Source organism: Thunnus maccoyii, chromosome 6 (assembly GCF_910596095.1).
Source record: "Thunnus maccoyii chromosome 6, fThuMac1.1, whole genome shotgun sequence".
Lineage (NCBI taxonomy): Eukaryota > Metazoa > Chordata > Actinopteri > Scombriformes > Scombridae > Thunnus > Thunnus maccoyii.
In genome coordinates, this window is record NC_056538.1 from 23308733 (window position 1) to 23328759 (window position 20027).

The following is a 20027-nucleotide window of genomic DNA, read 5'->3' on the forward strand; positions in this document are numbered from 1 at the left end:
GTCAACACTGCATACCACCAAAACAACCTTCTCCCAACAGTGAAGCATGGTGGTTGGAACATTAAGATCTGGCCCTGCTTTATGTCCTCGGGACCTGGACAACTCCACATAGTCCAGAGAATCATGAATGTGGAGGAATATTGTAAAATCCTGGAACATAACCTCAAGCTGTTAGTTGTGAAGTTCAAGCTTGGCTGAAAATGGATCATACAACATGATAATGATCAAAGGCATTCCAGTAACACATTCAAGGAATGGCAAAGGAAGAAGAGGATTTGTGTTCTGGATTGGCCAAGTCAAAATCTGGATCTGAATCCAATTGAAATGCTATGGCAGGGTCTGAAGCAGGCGGTTTATGCCAGACGCCCATCCAAACTCACTCGACCGGCTGCGTTCTGCAAGGAGGAGAGGGAAAAAATCCCCCCATGATTAGTTGCTACAGAAACCATTTGGTTGTGGTTATTGCTGCGAAAGGGAGTGCAATACCCTATTACCTGAAGGGGTTCGTATATTTTTGTACCCATGAAATCTGAGTTTTTGTTAAATCAAGTTAAATCAACCACTTTTGCTGAATAAACAATGGCAATATATAATTTTCTTTTGTTTGAGTCAGTATTATGAATATGGGTATAGATTCACATTTAATAAGGTTTTTTTTTTTTTTTTTTTTAAAGAAATACTGATTATTTCTAGAGTTCATAAACTTTCAAGCAGCACTGTATACATAATACTGCTTGGAATAATAATGTGTCTTATATGCTTTTACTCCTCAAAAAATATAATTACCTCATTAAAAACCTTAACATTCAACCTATTATTTCTCCCTCACTGAAAATTCCAGAAACAATGAAAACAAATATTGTTCATTTCAAAAGTTTAACTGCTGGACAAAAGACGACTCCTACTTCACTGAAAAGTCCATTCTCAGTGTATGTGCACTGAAGGTTTCAAGTTTCACTCACACACTTGTGTAAGCTGCATCCTGGACCACGATTAGCCTTCAAACTAGTTGTGATGTCACAAGTGATGTCTCAAATCACGCTCATAGGGCCACGGCTTATATTCAGATTTTCACTGAGCACACAGAAACTTTCTTCAGCAAATTAATGTAAAAACAACTTCCTAATTTCAGACTCTGCACATACATCAATCTGCACAGTGAAGCTCAAACATCCAAGTGAAGTAACAATATGCAAAATGCATTTTTGACTGGAGGGGAACTTTAAATTAACTTTTTAAATAAGCTTACAACCCCGCTGTTTGCTGAAAGAATGTGCAATAGTTTACTTTGCACCACTTATATTGCCCTGACTGGCTTGGTGTAGAGTTCAATAAATAACTTAGACTTTTAAAATAATATTATATTCAATTTGTAAGATTATTTATTCCTAAAAAAAATGCAACTGTTAAGCTTGTTTAACAGTCAAGAACTGCAGTAGTCACAATTCACATAGTCACTGAATTACTTGTACAAATCTTTGCCAGTGTATTTTACTTTTCCTCCATAAAAGCTGTTTAAACTGGAAGTTATTCATTTTTGCAGCATAATCCAAGTAAATCGTGTATTTGAATCATAAATTAAATTAAGACAAGTAAAGTATTTCAAAATTGCAGATAGTAGACACAATTTCAGGCCGTAATCTTCCATATATCCACTTTCCTTGAGTCAGGTTGTTTAATAAGCTCACAAAAGTGCAATTCCATTACTATTCGTCAATAAGCCAAAGGTGGTAGGGGCATTGCGAGGATCTCTAGGTCCAATGAAATAATATTGCTCAAAGTTTACCATTCAAATAATCATACTATTAACATAAACATGTTTACATGAATCCACTGCAATTCAGTTAGCCTATGTAAAACATTATTGCATTACCTGAGATGTTCAACAGAGCTGAACAGGCATCTCATTGATCAAACTGAAACATGCTATCTTTCATAAACACATGCACACACCAATAACTGTCATGTTTGTCAGACTCATGAACTCGGGTGACTCGTCGCGAAAAGGCCGAAAAATGAACGTTGTCTACATTAAGCTCACAAACACCGTATCATGTAAGTTGCTTATGATGTACACAATCTATTATTTATTAAACGACATGCACATATGGCATCAACGTAACGTTACATCACATTAGCTTAACGTTACATCACCGCCTGAATGTTGTGCTGTGTTTAAAACAACCCTGGTGTCTGTATCTGTCCGTAAAAGCGTCACAGACGTGAAATAATAATTCACACAACTCGAGAGGCTTCTTTGTTAAATATTTCATTCGACGTTAATATTTACCTGTTGGCTTTTTGGCAGGAGCAAGTACAACTTCACTCGAGGGCGCTGCCATGTTTTCTTTTCTCCCAAACATGAAATGCACGAGGAACAAGGAAGGCAAAGCCAATCGAACGCAGAGATCAGTGGAGAAAGTCGAGCGCCGATGTGACTGATGTCGCTTAACGGGACCATGAGGACAGATTAGCAATGGACAGGTGGACGTGGGTTACAATAGGTGAGCTGTCCGCAGTGGCAATAATTAAATGAAATCAAATAGAATATCATAAAATAAAATATTGCATAGCCCAATTTATACACTGAGACAGTTTCAAAGTTTTGTTTGTTTACATACACTATAAAAATAAGAAGAGCAATAGAAATAGCAATAAAAACTAATGTAAAAAAATAAAGTAATACCAAATAAAACATGAAATCAATTTTTAATAAAACGTGAAATAAAATAAAATATTATACACCCCATTTTATATGCTGAAGCAGTTTCAAAGTGCTTTATACTTACACTTTAAATAAAATCTTAAAAAAACAATAAATAAATAAAATTAAATATGATAAAACAAAAAATAATCAATTAAAATGAAATGTATACAAATAGCAAAATTCACGAAGTACTTTAATTAAGTTTAAAATAAAAATGATAAAATAAAAATTATATAAAGTATCAAATTAAAATAATTTTGTTTAATAAGTAGGCCTATTGCCTAATTTGCGAATCAATTAAATATTGGACAAATTATATAATAATATGTATTATTATTATGGTCTGTAATAGGCTACTTTTGGAGACAAGTTTCAGACTTAAGACCAGTTAATTGGGGACAGCTTGTCCAATTAGGGACAAAAGCTGTGTCCCTAGTTGGGAAAAAAGCTGATATTTGGGTCAGTGGTTAAGGTTAGGGGAGGGTTAGGCAAGTTATGGTCTCCAGGAAATGAATGTAAGTCTATGTAATGTCCCCAAAAGTGACCATGACCAGATGTGTGTGTGTGTGTGTGTGTGTGTGTGTGTGTGTGTGTGTGTGTGTGTGTGTGTGTGTGTGTGTGTGTGTGGGAGAGAGAGAGAGAGAGAGAGAGAGAGAGAGAGAGAGAGAGAGAGAGAGAGAGAGAGAGAGAGACAGTCAGTTTATCAATTAGTCCATTATCTATAAGGTAACCTATATATTTGGGTGTGGGCTATTTGATCAGCAGATTGGTAGCTTTTATAAAAAAAAACATTCTCCCACTGCAGAACGAGAATCATCACAGATTTCTCCTGACGTTTTGTCTTCTTGTTAATAGATTCTTGTGATGTGTAAGTTTAGTCCTGTGTCATATCATATTGATTATGAAGACCTCTGGTGTCAGGGAGCAGCTTGCCTGTGCCTGGCGCAGACAGGGACAGAGGCAGTGAGAGGGATGGAGCAGGATGCTGCCCGGTGGAGGGGCTGAGGCAGTACAACATACTTTCTCCCTCCTTGAGCGCACCAGCGTGCTCTGATCCATAGGTGGAAAGCAGAGACAGATCTTCACAGACAAGATCACAGAAATGTCACAATTACGAGTGGAGAGGAGAGCTGAAAAGAGAGGATTTTAAGGAAGGCATCAAAGTCTACATTATTAAGGAGGATTTGAGGAGTCTGCGTTTATAATCCGACATCAGAGGCGGAATGTGAATCCAAATAACTTATGTTAATTAGAGATTTTAACGAATATGATGCGATTTGAACGGCTCTGAAGCACCGGGAGAAGAATTTAAGATTGGCCACTTGAATTTAAACATCTGTGGTTTTTTGGAGACCGCCTGTGCTCTCCGTCGACTTTCCCCCTGAACTGATTTGCAGCCTCTACGTTCATTTGCGTCTAAAAAGGAGTTGGCTATCAAAGGTTGCATCGGACTACTGCGTGTTTGTGCTCACCACACACTGGAGTTATCATTGTTTCGGACAGAGGGGATGATTTTAGTGCGTCTGTTTTGCAATGATTGCCGCGTAATTTCCCAGGTCCGACTGAGGTCTGCCAGACTTTGTGGAGAAGGAGAATATTGTTTGTTGTCAATGTTTATCAAAATCACGGCAGTCTGCAGCGCAACTCAATACTGTGGATCGCAAGAAAATCCAGAGGAGTGACAACTGACATTCACACGACGATCCACGAAAGCTCCGGATCAACTTCAAAACTAAAGCGCACAAGTTTAAGTCTGGAATATAAGAATAGATGATTCTCAGAGGACAGAAGACGAAATACACCTAGGCCTACAAAATGTTCAAAAGGGGTGAGTAAGTCTCAACTTTAGCACACAAATTAATGACGGGATAATGCATTTTTGCCTATTTTTAGTAGCCTTCAGCCCGATGCGTCCTATCAGGCAAAGGCTGCCTTCTCATAATATGTATGCACCTAATGCTGGTACTTTTTTACGGTTATGAAACGGACGTTTAAATATGACACATTCATAATGCACCACGTTGCTCTGTAGATGTGTTATTACAGACGATGCGCCATTTGAAGCGCATCTTTAATTTGCACCACACGCACTGAAGGTTTCTGGGAATCAAATATTCATCTGTGTAAGGAAACATGGGGACGACTATGTGATATTAATACAGCTGATGCCGCACTGCAGTTTATGAGTTGTACCCGGGTCACAGGGCTATCTCTCCGAGCATTGCACTCTGCTGAAGCATTAATATTTTCTGTGTGTCAGAACATCTAGATGTGATGGATCAAACCGCAGTTCACAAGGTTATTCACCGCTGGCCACACACTATATGAACACTCAACACCTTTAGCACCTCATATAAAAGGGTAGAGCTTCCCAAACTTTTAATATCAAGATCCCCCAGATAGATTCACATTAGACCTCAATTTTCTAATCTTTCATCCCAAGGAACAATTGCTTTTATTTCTGGGCTTTAATTAGCTATATAGCTGCATAAGTGTCTCCACTGGATGGATGACAACATAGAGAGAGTAAAACCTTTAATGAGAATAAATTACAGTAATACATGCTCCCATTGTGCTATTATCTAGGGAGTAAAATAACAGTGAAATTCCGCATTTTGCTGGGGCCCCTAGAGCCCCTTCAGGGACCTCTGGAGGTCCCTAGACCCCACTTTAGAAACCACTGCATTAGATTTTATTTTGCACATCACTTTGTCATGGGTTAGCACTGTTCTTTTAGTATTTAATGTAACTCACTTTAGACAAAGTAGTGTAAGAGATCCTCAAACCTTTTAAAAAACTTCACACACACACATTAACACTTATACAAATACTCAGTGGGGGTCACCACTGCTCACTGCTTGTGTTATAATAATTGTATTTAGTCTGTATCATGAAAACCATCTGTTTTGAGTGTATGCGTTTCTGCTGTGTGCCTCAGGGGCAGAGAAAAACAACATGTTTTTCTTGCTGCCATCAGATCGATTATTGCTGTTCCAACAGTGGAGATGAAACACACCATGGTGATGAGTGCTTATAGCTGTAACAGCTATGAGGGAAGGCCTATTGTCTAAACCTGCTTGCTGACAGCTTCTCATAACTGATTAGGCTCTACAAGAAGTGCACAGCCGCATCATTTACGAGAAGTGTTTGGTTTAGATTTTTTGGGGAGAACTAGCGTGAGTCACGATGTGCATTCCAGAAAATGCTCCTTAGAGTTTAATGTATGAGTAAACATGTCTGTCTCTGTATTATGTCAAAGTAATGGTCATGCTGGTAAAAGCTATTACAATTGTTAATATATTGTTATCATCAACAGATCATTTTAGGAGATGATGTCCCACAGCACACATTCATTTTCCATTTATATTCAGGGTTAAATGGAGAGCTGAAGTCAGAGTGATTGGCATCTGAGAATTTTGTGCTCCAAGCATGCTCTATCCCTGCTCTGCCCAAGGTTTTTGTATGCGAATTAGCTGTCTTACTTCTGCACAGTGCCGGACAGAAAATCACTTAATTCAAGACAAATGACTTCAAAGTACAGATTTCACCAGTCTGCCAAAAGTGCTCAGTATACCAGCATGTCTGAGTCCACAATAGTAAGCCAGAGATGCGTCAGCGTTGGCAGGCACGGCGCAGAACTTCTCTGGTGAATTTGAATTTTTTTGCACCTAAAATAACACATTCTAGGGAGCCTGGCTGATGCATCAGGCACAGCACTTACTGTGACAGGCTCACCATTCACAAGCACATACAGTAGAAGCAAAGTGTCTTAGCTGACACATACTTGCAACACCTCTCAGGTTGACTTCACATTGTGGCTGGCTGTGCCTAATTACCATGTTAATGTAGTGGACACGTAGATTTTATGATGGCCTTTTGTTTCACACTTTGTCTGGCAGTCTCTGCTGATCTCTTCGTCGGTGGGCGATGCCTTTGCACAGGTTGATCATTGCTGTGACAAGTTATGGTCATGTCCGTACAATCCACAAATATGTCTAGACATGTGTAACATTTGTGGTGTGAATTCAACTGCAGGTGAGACAACATAGTCTTCATATCATTGTTTGAACAGTCAGAATGGTGTTTGGGATTCTGCTTGCGTGCGTGTACGTCTTTTCTAAGGCTTATACAACAACTACATGTGTATGTGAGTGGGTGTCTGGGTACATATGTACATTAATGTAGTCATGCAAGCATACATATCACTCTAACTCTGTCTTGGCTTTTCTGTATATATCTCTGTCTCGCTCTCACGATCTCTCTTTTTCTCAAAAGCAGTCAGCCATAGAGAAGGCACAAGGGATGATCTGTCAGAACAGCTCTGAGATGGAAAGGACGAGATGTCCATTGAATATACCATGCTTTGACGTGCTGTAATTGCTGGTACATGTTAGGGGATTATTGGAGGAGGCTCGACTAAGGTTTTCTCTGTGTTATGCAGTGTTTTTTGCACAGTTTTAAGCAAATGATCCATGCAGTCAAGCACACAGGTATGCAACTCACATACTTCCTGAAAAAGAAACAAGTGCGTCAATATGCAAACCCCAAACCCAAACATTTATCATCACAAGGATGCTCTGCTGACTTCATTTATTCCATATCATCTCATGGTTTTACATGTTATAGCCCATTTACCGCAAATTGTGTATACTTTACATTATTGCTGACCTTTATATCATAGATTTTCTCTCACACATAAGCCACTGGTTTCTATTAATTTCACAGCATGAAAATCAATTTGCAAAGACTTGAAACATGCTTGAGAATGATCAATATAAAAGACAACATAAAGTCACCTATATTTTTTTATAACTGAATTTGGAGGACTTTCTGAAAGTCTTGTCTCCTAAATTCGATTTTCTGAAAAGATTAGTCACAGATGCAATGGTTTTTAGACTCCAACTCTATTATATGAGATGTCTGAGCACCCTTGAATAAACTACAGTTGTCAAAATTGTCTCTTACTGCATCTGTGTTCACCACACAGTGACAATGTAATCTGTAATAAAAAATCATAAAAGCAAATAAATGTACAGTGTGATGGATTACTGTCTGAAGTAGTCTTTGAAGTACTGGCATGAACTGATACTGATAGCTTCCTGGGAGCTAGGAAAGCACCCACAACGTATGTCATGCTCTGGAAACTGGTACATTTTGGCTGTAATGTAACATATACATAATTTGTACTTAACAGGCTAAAACATGCAAAACCACTGATAAGCAGCTTTAAGCATCAGCAGTGCTGTACATACCTCAACTCAACCCTTAAACCTGAACTTAAAGCTAATCCATCATCAACCATAAATCCAACTTCTTAACCTAAAGTACGTCTAACATTTGCAGGATCTCACACAAGCAGAGGAGCGTATGGACACACACACGCACACAAATGTGCACAGTAAGATTTTCTTTTTCCAAGTGTCAGACTTGCAAGATAAGACTAATTGGGAAATGCATCTACTTCATTTAACGTGATGAGCATTTTTAATGGAATTTAGCACAGAGCGAACAATGGGGATTGTAAGAATACTACAAATCATGCAAGTTTTATTTCTACAAACGCTGGCAGATACATCCGCCATTGTATGAATACAAATAAAAATTTAAATTTTGAACATTCATCTAAAAGATATCATCTAAAAAGGAAAACACCACAGTTTGCTCCTTAATCTTCCATCGCCAGTGATTGACAATATGCAGGGATAATTGCTTGTAGCAATTATGAAATGCTGTAACATTTAGTAATCATATTTTGTAAATAAACAGCAATTAGGAGCAATGACTTTAAAGTAGTATATTACTCATGTTGTTTTTGAGTGCTAGAAGACAGAGTTCTAGGACTTGCCATCGACGAGTTCAGCATAATGAATCCAGCACAAGAGAAACACCTTTGGCCTCTGCTCTTCAGCTTTTCCAGCTCTGCTCACTTGTGCAGGCCATATCTCATGGACCTGTGTTATTGGCGTCATAGCAGCTCTTCAGCCAGCACAGCTCCAATTCTGCTCTCTACAATATCAAATAGCCACAGACGTCAAGGGGCTCTTCTCTCCTGTCAGGGAGATGGTTTTAACCAAAGGATGATATGACTCACAAACACCAAGTGCTATGTTGATGATCATACAGCAAGAGATTGGAGTAATGAAAACAATGGGTATCTCTTTATTAGCAAAGGACAAACAGAGGCTTTGCCAGAGTGGAGACTCAAACAGCACCCTAAAGCCATCCCTATGCAAGTGATTTGACATGACGACATTAATTTTCACAAGAGCAATAAATGCCCATCTGTCAATGTAATATGTTGCAAACTTTGCCAGAGAGAGTTCTATTTAAAGAGAATAGATTCCCTGCCCATATTATCATCTTCCTAATCCTCTCACAGTGTCAGCCTTCTGCTATCACTCCTTGTCAACTCTGCATTGTTGTACTTTTTCAGCCTGGCTTGTGTTTCCATGAGGATGAGAGGCTGTGTGGACTGATGACTGAGGGTTTGGAGGAGCGGAGGGTTTGAAGAGAAGTGGAAGAGGATAATGTGTAGAGGAGCAAAAATATAAACCTCAAACTGATCCCCTAAATCTTTCTAAGCCGCCTGAAAAATAGAAAGCAAATCTGAGAGGAGAAAATTTTTGTCTCCTATCTGACACTTGTTTAAGAATGTAAATTCTAAGGCTTTCTACACTTCCTCTGTTTATAATGGTAGAATCAGCTAATCGAAGCGAGTAGGAACAGGCAACTGAAGCAAATGCTTTCTTTTTTGTGAGTTTTTGCATAAATGCTGATTTAATCAAAGAAGGCGACCAAAAACTTGAACAAATTGACCCATTGGTAGTCTGTAGATCTCGCCTAGAAAATACAGCGACAAGGGTAATTGACAGAGGAACATTACCAATTACTGCATAGCTGAGTCACATTTATTATACAGCCACACAATGCACCTCTGGCTCTGTCAGTGCATTCCAAACATCTTATTTAGCCAAAGGAGATTGTTCAAATCCAAAAGCCATGTATTTAGCGGCCAATACTCAGGAGTGTTTCCATGGAAGCCTCTGGCACTGTTTCACCACGTGAGTCCTAACAGAAGATGACAAATAATTAGCATGAGTGTGTTTGTGGAGTAGACAACACTGACTGGTGTGCATGTCACTTTTTTACCATGAACTGTTGTTTTTTTCCAGGAGCCATTTTCACACTTCCCTGTCAACCATTTCACACCAAATTAGGGCATGAGGGTTCTGAGTTCAGAGGTGGATGCGGTGCTCTTAAGCAGCTGAGGACTCTCTTATTAATGCAGTCTGAAGAGACATCTGAATGATTAAATCCATGGTACACTCCAACTTGTAAGAGGAGTTAGAGATGAAAATTACAGCACATGCATGGAAAAATCTGTCCATCTTAGTTTGCCCTTTAAAAAAATCACCAGATTCTCGTGCAAACGCCATCTCCTCAGCCTTTGTTGTGGAAATGAGATGCAAGGATGGTCATTAGCAGATGATAATGAGGTGAAAGAGACAAACAACCTAAGCCCTGTTGGTTTTTCTAATATTAATAATTAATTTCTGATTAAGTGGCTAATTGGAGTTTAAAGGTCAATGTCAACGAGAATGCCATAGATCTGAGGAGACAGGAGGGAGGTGGAGGAGAGGCAGAGGAAGACAGTCCAGGAGACTGTTGACAGTAATCCCAGGTGCTCTCCTGTTACTCTGACAGCTCTCCCCCTTCCTGAGCCATCCTCCCCAGGCGACATTGCCTTTGTGTGCTGAGGACAGCAATTCAGCTACACCAGCACCTGGGCATCTGCCCTTTTGGCATTGAGAGTTTGCAAGTCCTCAAGATGGACTGGCATATCATCACAAGATAGAGGAGAGGTGAAGAAAAGGGGAAAAGGGAACGTCTGTCACGTGCATTTGTGCTCCTCATTATCAGCGAGAGGTTTTGTACGTACATAATTTGGTTTGTATGTGAGCACACAAGCACAAGCATGTACTGGATATGTACGCAGTGGCATACATAGTCTCCTATATGACATAAAGTCTGAACTGATCTGACTCCTGGCATTGATTCATCTCGTTTATTATGCTTCAGATTAATCTTACACTCCATCCATGTGACAGTCAGAACTCATTCATTTCAAGAAGTTTAAAATCAAAACAGCAGCTAATTCAGTATCTGGAGTATGCAGGTTTAAAGTAGGGGTGGACCCAAATCCAAAAGCACAAATAGTGGGTTTTTACAAATATTTATTCTGTACAAATATTTTAAAAAATATTTGTTTTCAGGAAGAAAAAAAACCAAACAAGTCAAATAGCTGGTTTTCCTCATGTGAGCGTGGTGGGTATTCGTGCTCTGTCTGCTTGTGCTGATCGCTGCTAATTTGTATATAATAAGCAAAAAACGTAAAAACAATATGGGATATTTTCAGAATGCAAGGCAGTCTCGAACTTGGAAGTATAACACAAATCGTCCCTCTGGTAAATCCTCCAGCAAAACTGCAAAGGTGTCCGTGTTCGAAAGCATTGTTGTTGGCTTTGTTGGTTTAGTTTGCTGCTAACTGAGCAGTTTATCTTGATGTGTTGACGCCAGTGATATATTGGTGATTTCAACTTGCTTTTCCATCACAAGCTCAGTGTGACACATTTCCTGGAGTGCAGAGCAAATTGTGTTTTGCTCTGCTATTTCACTAATTGCAGGCTCCTCCCTGGATTTTTTTGAGACAAAGGTGACAAAGGCTGGAGAACGTACGTGGTGCAGCGTACACAGTTTGAGCGCGCACCTTTAGAGTGTTGGGCACTTACGTGAAAAAATCACAATTTGACAGATGAAAGTGTCCATAGGTATTTAATGTTATAACAAGATGGAACAAAGAAATGAAAAATAATGTTTGTGACAAGTGACAGTTTGCTTATCTCCTGATTCGACACTATCACGATACTTGGGTGCGATTCGATTCAAAATTATTCTTGATTCAAAACCAATTCTTGATTGAATGAATAGAGTAGGGGGCGCTATTTAAATCAAAACATGCTTGCAAAACCACTGCCTTTTTTGAAGATGAATTACAAGATAATTCAAGCGTGTGCACGCTGTAAACTGTCTGGGTGCTGCACTGCCCTGCTGGCTGAAATTAAAATACTCAGGGGCAAATTCACAAAAGGATTGTGTGGCTTTTGCGGCCGCTAAACCTGCACAAATAAGACAAAAAGAAACCGTGTAATCCACAAAGCACCTGCAAAGAGTGAAATGCATCCCTAATTGCGTTGCCAAGCAAATAGCGTCTCGGTGCTCCTTTGCTATTTGCACATTTTTAAATAAAATAATATGCATACATTTGGTGCAAAATTTGGCCCTTTCTATGCAAATGAGCCTCATTGCAAAAACAGTCCAAGGCACAAAGACCAGCACTAATAGCCACACACAAAGTGAAATGATTTGTTTCATCAGAGAGTTGGTGGTAACTGAAGCACATTTCCTCAATGCAATTTAAAGGCTGCTCTTGAGGTTGATCTCAGCCCGTTTGAAAAGCTTGTGAGGCATTGAATGATATTTCTTTCGTTTGTCCTCCTCTTCAAATCATGCCATCTTCTTTTGCAGTCTGAAGGTGTGCATTTAGAAAAACCAACAGCACTTACAGACTGGGATATTAAATCCCAAATACTGTTTCTCTCTGTCATGTTTAAATTTCTTGCCTGAAGTTTTGAGGAATGCCTCTGCAGTTCGTTGGTTAGGACTTGTAGCTCTTGGTCTGAAAATTTAATTTTTCTCTTTCTCTCTGCTTTTGTCTTGCCTACTGTGTTCTTGGCGCAAAGGCAACATTTATACTTTTCCACATGGATGACTTCAATCAGACACAAAACGAGGGCAAATTGCACTCAGCTGCAAAACTTTATGGGCATGTTTGCGCTCTAATATCAGCGCAATATCTTTTGTGAATCAGACCTTGAGACAGGGCAGATAGTGGTTGCAAGTAATGCAAAATTCATGGTGCATTCATCAGCAGCCAAAATCCATTCTTTGTGAATCCGCCCCTCAGTGGGGAATGTGATGAAGAAAAAGAACAAATATCTTTCTATTTTCCAAAGCTCCTGACTTTGGCTCTGTTGCTCCACTCACCTCCAGCTCAACAGCTCCACTAGAGCCGGCTCCCTTGTCCCTGGCTTTAATGAGACAGGCTACTGTCACAGTCACATCTTAGCTTAGTGCTTGTAATATCTGTCGTGTTTGTTCTGGCAAATGTTATCTGTACTCATACATCTGTCATGGCTCATACTGACTCTTAGGAACAATCAGGTTTCAGGTAATTGCTGCAACCAGTAGATTAATGCTGTTCTGCTATGTTAATGCTTAGGCCTGTCCTCCCAAGAAAAAAATTTCCATATTCGGAGGTGGTGGTTTGCATTGCTGGTTAGATCCTAACTTGCAAAACGTGGACTCAGTGGACTTTGATGCAGGAGATCACTGTTCGCCTCCCATTTTCAACCAGAGTCGGAACAGTTGTTTTAAAAACTGCAACTACAATTGTTGTGGTGTTTACTGTTGTCATGATGACGAAGGTCACCTAACTGTACGGAAGTAGTAAATTTAACCCAAACCACGTTTCTGGTGATCATTTTAACCAAAACCACGATCTTTCACTAAACCTGACCAAGTGGGTTTTGTGCCTAAACCTAACAAGACCTTAACCACAGTGTTGTCACATCATAAAACATCATTTTTAACAGTGATGTGTAACAGTTTTGGAAAGCATGTTGTCATGCCGATTACTGCCGATTACTGCCAATAGGGGCGCCAGATTAGAAAACGCTCCTATGGGTCATTCTGTAGTGCATGGTCAAAGGACGTATTTGGTTTTTTAATCTGGAGGGATTGTTCTGATGCACACTGTGACCTGTGATATTGTAACTTCAGAACCATTTAAAAGTCAATCCCCCCCTATTTAACTGCAAGGTGATTAGGTTAATTGTTGGGTGCCTTGCAAACTTGTTGGGTTTTCGTCCAGATCATGGAAAAACTCCCCTGAAACAGTTAGACTTTTCCTTACATTTGTCTCTTTTTTGAGAAGAATGACTCTACTGTATATACAAGTATTCTTTGAAAGCAGCACGATTTGTGTTTCATTGTATTAAATATTTCAAGAGTGAATTGATGAGATACAGGCTGGCACCAGATGTTGTCTGGCATAATGGCTTGAAGAAGAGGATTTACTACAGAATACAAAAGATAGTTGGAGAAAGATGTGGATGAATATTATTTAAAAGGCAGGACTGAGAGACAGATGGAGTTGTAGTAATTACAGAATATAGGCCAAGGTCTTTTCAACAATCACACATCTTTTTATATGTAAATCCCTCACAATTGTCTTAGAATGGTCTTAAATTCAGTCATTTACAGCAGCAGAACCATGTTTTGACCTTATTAAGGCTTGTACAATAGGGATAAGAATGGATTGGAATTACCAGTTTCAATTTGTCCTCTATTTTTTCCCACATCTGCCTAAATCAGAGTCGGAAATGTCCTGCTGTGTTCCCAGCCTGCCTTCATCAAATTGAAATCTATTTCTGGCGCAGAAAGGACCTCTCTCACACTCTCTCCTTATGTATTTCAGTGCTCTGAATGAGAGTGAAGTCCTTGACATTTGTCTGTTTTTCTTCTCTAACAAGCACTGCTCTTCAGCGTTGGCCCTCACTCATAGAAACCATTCGCACCATTAAGACCTTGCATCATAAACACTAGGCATCTTACTCACAAAAGAGGTGCAAGGTGCTGTTTTGTGTGCCAGAGATAATAAGTGTGTTAATTATTCCAGCACTCAGTGAAGAGTACAGAGTTCTTGCTGGACTAAAATGACAAGCTGAGGTGGACTGTGATACATGGTGCATGTGGTAAAATTGTTTGCAGTGTGTTAGTATTGTACTGCATTCCATCCCCAGGGCTCCTTAACTGATGTTGCGGTGTCTTTTTTCTTTTTTTTTTGCAAGTGGTGTAGCTGGGGAGACCCTGCTTTAGGATGGAGGAGTAGAGATAGTAGTGAGAGGTAGTGAAACTGGTAGCTGGTTGTTTTACATTCCAATCACCTTGATCCTGCAGGGTTTCAGTTGTGCATCTTAATGAAGCGCTTTCCTTCGCACGTTGCTCAGGTGAAAATCCAGGTGCCTCTGTTTGAGATGAAACTGCTCACAAGGCAAACTACTCTCAGAGGGTTTTGTCATCTTTTTCTCGGGCATCATTTTGGGACAACGAAGGGACAGATGTCACAACATTGTGGTCTAAATTGAAGTAAGTATGAAGATATGGATTTTCTTCTCTTGCTAATGCAGGAGTAGTTTTTTGGTTAGGGTTTTAATGGTGAGCAAAAGGGGAAAGCTCAGAGCTGTTTTTATTCCAAAGAGAGGTTTCCACCCATCTGCTGTGGTTGGCAAAAGACCTTGAAGAGAAAGCTGCATCCTGCCTCGCCTGCAGTCAAAAAAAAGAGAAAAGAAGCAAGAAAAAAAAAACTGTCAAGCTAATAGATAGTCACTACCATGTATGCTGTGTCTCGTAGCTGCTGCTCCCAGTCAAGGCCTCTATCACATACTTCTGAATTCCCACGGGAGGCTGGGGAACACAGAGATGCCACAGTCTGACAGTGAACACTGCCACTGCTCTGCCCCAACACTCCAGTATAGATCACTGTCTGAGCCATGTGCATCCCTCAACTTTTACTAAAACTACAAGTCTCTTTATTCCCCAGATGCCCGGGAACAGCCTACAGTTTGCCCTCAGCAATCACACTAATACATCCCCAGCCCCAATGCAGAGACCTGCCTGACTTTAAAGTGTTGTTTGGAAATGGAACGTAATCTAGAGGGTAAATATAGCAGATGTCATCCGCTGCGAGCTCTCCAGCGAAACAATAAACAGAACACGCTGGCGGAATACTGACTTGTTATATCGCTGAGCTGGGGTTACATAAGATTTATGAACTGCCATGGCGGTAACAATTCTATGTAGGGGGGATTGATAGTGTTTGGTGCTAAAACTCGTCTGGCTGGGACATTAACTCAGCAGATTTGTCCCTGTCTTCGCAAGCACAGCCTTGTCAATTATTTAAAAGAGCAAAACAACAGCCCAGAAAAGACAGCACTTGGTGTGTGGAGCTCATTTACACATCTCTATTCCCAGAAGTGTGCTCATGTGTTTAGGCCATAATAAGAGCTGGTCTTTCATCCCAATGTGTCTGTGTTCTAATTCACACTGCCGCCAACGTGAGTCTCCTCATCTCTCAAAGACGAGGGCATCAAGGGAAAACAAAGAGGCACTGAGGAGAAGGTAACCAAAAAGTATTATTAAAGACTTGTTTAGTTGTTCACTTCATAGGAGCAGAAAGAGGCAGAAGACTTCATTATTGTAACACAGAGGTACAGGTACGAGAGAGAGAGAGAGAGAGAGTGCAAGGACATGCATTAGGCTCTGTCAGGGCTCTAATGGAAGAAGCAGGTTTTTTGTGCCATGGCTGCTCTCTCCACTGATGGATGGGAAGGTTAACAGTTGCTGTGAGTTAGGTAGCCGAGTACACAACATCCTCTGGAGCCACTTTTCAGACCGATCCCTTCTGTAGCTGCTGATCAGTCAGTCAACCAATCTGAGAAAGCTGTTGACTTTAACTTTTAACCCAGCTCACGTTATTTTTTTACTTGGCAGGCTGCGTTGTTTACTCTGCTTACATCTCTTTACATATTCGTTCCAGTCTCTCTGGGGAATGTAACGTTCTCTTTGAAAGACCAAAAAGTATACCAAAGAGGTAAAAGTTAAATGTCTGCATGCATGCTGTTGGTATTGACTTGATCTCTTTCTAAGAACATCACAGATTGTGTCGCAGAGAGATTGCCTGTGCCGCACTGGTCAAAGAGAAGTTAATAGATTCAATGACATTGTCAACAAAGAAAAAAAAAACAAGTACAAAGAGTTGTTAAAATGGAGAGGGAGGAAAGGAGGAGTGAGTGACAGAGGAGAAGAAGGGATGGGAGGGCAGGGGAAGGAGATAATGTGTGCTGTAATGATGTCGGGGGGATATATGTGTGCTTGCGACATTGTCATTGACATGAAAAGCCCATTGACCCCTCAGACTAGCCCTTTCCATGGGCCAATGCAGATGAGGCATCTCTACTTCTTCAAGGCACACATATGCATTTATTATGAGCACATACTGCCTATGTGTACAAGCTCTGCTGAACCAGTACATGCACCCTCACACCCCTTCACACACACTAAAACATGCAGACATGCTTGTTAACCATGGCAATGAGACAAAGGTATTAAGCTAATGCGACACCAGCAGACGGAGAAAGAGATTGATTGGTGGCTGCAAGAAAGGCTTTTACTTTCTAGGCTGATACGTTAGCTTGATTGGTTGAGAGTAAAATAATATAGGGGTACCCACCAGAGACTCTGTGCCCGTCTCACAAGCATTGCACAGGCAGCGTCAGTCTCCGGTACAATCTTAAAATCTTAAGAAAATAGCTCTTAAAATGCTTCACCTGAAAAATCTTGAAGCAAGGCCATAGTTTCATTTTATGACTGAAAAGATAAAGATGTTTACAATTTCCAAATAATTTCTTTGCAACAAATGCAGGGTGCTTCAAACACAGCATTGCTTTAAAGGTGTGATGTATTGCATACAGCTGTAATACCCGTTTTTAGTTATGTAAGATAATTGCGATTCTTCCAAGAAACAGAGAAAGAAAACAGAAAGGTTGTAAGAAATAGAGAAGGAAATACAGACAGACATAAATGATGAGTGAATATGGAGGAGCTGAGAAAAAGCCCCATCAGTTTCCCCTCCCCTTCCTTAGAAGACGAGCACTTCAGCAAGCTGTGTTTATTTCCTGATTTCACACCTTGTTTATGATGTAAACATCATCCTTGTCCCAAAGTCTCCATGCAGTACAAGCTACATGATGTGGCAGTGAGAAGAAGGCGCGTGTACAGCCCAATCTGTCAGGGCCCCTCACAGCAGGCCCCACCACACACACACTGCACTGGTTTGCAGCTGTCCAGTGTTGCCAGGTCTGTGTGAAACCAGCCCAATACCAGAACTCAAGATATGCCTCTGCAAAACCATATACACTGCTTTTAAAGTCCAACAGCATTGCTATCATTGCCAAACGTATTGTAATATCTACTAAGTAACACCATAAATGTTTAGTGTGCCGGCATTAAAAGCAGTTTTCCCTAAACATTTCTTTCACCTAGGTCTTAAAATGGCCTTGTGTAATTAGATACAGTATATTATCATAAAAAAAATACAGCTCTGTGGTGTAGACCAGTGGTTCTCAACCTTTATGTAGTCTCAGGGATCCCGTCTGATAAGATTTAGTTATTCCATAACTGTCTATACTGTCGATTGGCAGATTAACAATGAAGAGTGTGAAACCTATGAACAGAATGGTCATTATTATACATTCGCTCATTGGGCTAACTTCTCAATTCGTCAATGAAATAACAGTGAAATTAAAATATTGCCCATTTTTCGGACCCCAGGTTGAGAACCGCTGGTGTAGACCAATTCACTGACGCACAAACTAACCTCTTGCTTTGTCTTTTCGCTTTCTCTTCCCTCTTCCCCTCTTCCTCCCTGCCTGGAAAACATAAATCATGTACTGTTTTTACTTCATATGCATTTATTTAATTAATGCAATACCTTATTTCAACTAACACTTTATCATGTTGCTTCACTACATTTTAATCATATACTAATAGTAAATACATGTGTAAATAGGCCATGTATTTACTGAATGAAAATAATTTCAGCTTACGTGTTTGACTTGTAGAAGGTTGACTGCCTTACAGTAAAAAAAAAAAGAAGGAAGAGAAAAATTTCTTTTGCTGAGATGCTTTGAGATCCCTCACCCTCTTGGTCCTTGTCATACATGTCTGTATTGAACAAGGCCAGCATCTCTCCGGTTGGCTCAAACTGGTGGCAGCAGATTCCATACCTCTGCATGGAGGCCCGAATGTGAAGGATGTTCTCCAGAAGGCTGTCTTTCATTCGATTACCCAATTTGGTCTTGATCAAATTCATCTCCGAGAATGTGCATTCTACAGCTGCGTTGCTGAATGGTGATGCCAGAAGCGAGATAGCAAATGATCCAAGCTTAGCAAAGTCCTCATCACTGACAGCATCCTTGTGATTTTTTTACTTCAATCCAGACCTGTTCGGTTTTGCAGTCTTCTGTATTCTCCCACTTAAGCATGTCCAGCACTCTCCACTGTTGATCAAGCTTGCCGAGGTCTCCTGTGTACAGTCCGAGAAATGAAAGAGATGCTAGCTTGTTTGTATTTTTTGAGTATTGAGCACTGTAGACGGACTCGAGGTCCCGAGAGACTAGAGTTGCTGTATGTTGGTGGGTAGACGTTTCAGTTGATTCAAGCAGGTATTCTTTGCAACGTTGTTTGATGTTCTCTGCTGCTGGTGTGGGGAAATTAATTTCATAATCAACCGCGGAAAGACACAGCTGATTGGTTTCAATGGCCCCGTCAAAGTCTCTTTTCTGTGACCACCGGGAGATGTCCACGACTTTGGTGCTGATTTTTTACTCTTCGTAGTAGGCTCAGATAGAACTTGATCAGTTTGTGGAAAAGCCTGCTTGGATTTTTGTTTTCCAGCTGAAACATCTTGTTCACTCGGTTTGCCTCTTGTATGATAGGCTGAAGGAACTGTAAGTAAAGTTTGTTGACTGTATCTGTGTACGTCTGAAACAAAATCTGCGCACTGTAGTTTCCTTTGCCAACTGGGAGTGCAGTTTGAGCTGCCATTTTAAGCTCGTTTAACTTGACAGAGCGGTCAATTTTCACTGTGGTTATGCCATTGTCAAACAAGGTAAGCACTCCACTACTGGAGAAGGGAGCAGCATTTTGAATGTGTCTCTGCGTTTTGCTTTGGTGGAGATCACTGTGGTGTTCTCGAATCTTGGTTTTGCAGTACTGACAAAAAGCTTCAGTATCATCCCCAGCACAGGTTCTATCCATTCTTTAATTACATCTTCACTTTCCCATGTTTTTGTATATTTCTTCCCGTATTTTGCCCAATTACCAGGTGTCATGTTTCTCCTCGGGGTTGCTAGCTAGCTAGCTAGTTGTTTTGCTTCACTTCACTAACTAGCAGACTTGGGATCAAGAGGCAGGAGCTTGGTGGCGGAGAGCATTCCAGCATGTTGTGTTTGCGTGTGTGTGTGTGTACGTGTGTGGCGTGTGTGTACATGCTAAACTGTAGTCAGTTTGGTAGGGTTTTGGGTATAAATAAGTGATTTCATTTAAAATATGGATTTTTATTTATAGATATTATTCATGT

The 20027-nt window shown here is 40.3% G+C and overlaps 2 protein-coding genes across 3 annotated transcripts in view; one reads left to right on the forward strand and one right to left on the reverse strand.

The window, feature by feature from the left end:
* Positions 1-2408, reverse strand: part of dph1 (diphthamide biosynthesis 1) — a 61490-nt gene extending 59082 nt beyond the window's left edge. The window contains exon 1 of the mRNA XM_042414295.1: positions 2291-2408. Coding sequence (XP_042270229.1) covers positions 2291-2363 — 73 coding nt within the window. The 5' untranslated portion in view covers positions 2364-2408. The remainder of the gene's footprint in view (positions 1-2290) is intronic.
* Positions 2409-3736: 1328 nt separating this feature from the next.
* Positions 3737-20027, forward strand: part of rtn4rl1b (reticulon 4 receptor-like 1b) — a 165366-nt gene continuing 149075 nt past the window's right edge. For both annotated transcript variants that reach the window (XR_006096648.1, XM_042414881.1), the window contains exon 1: positions 3737-4535. Coding sequence is in view for 1 of the 2 variants with exons in the window: in XM_042414881.1 (XP_042270815.1) it covers positions 4523-4535 (13 nt within the window). In the remaining variant the exon portion in view is untranslated. The remainder of the gene's footprint in view (positions 4536-20027) is intronic.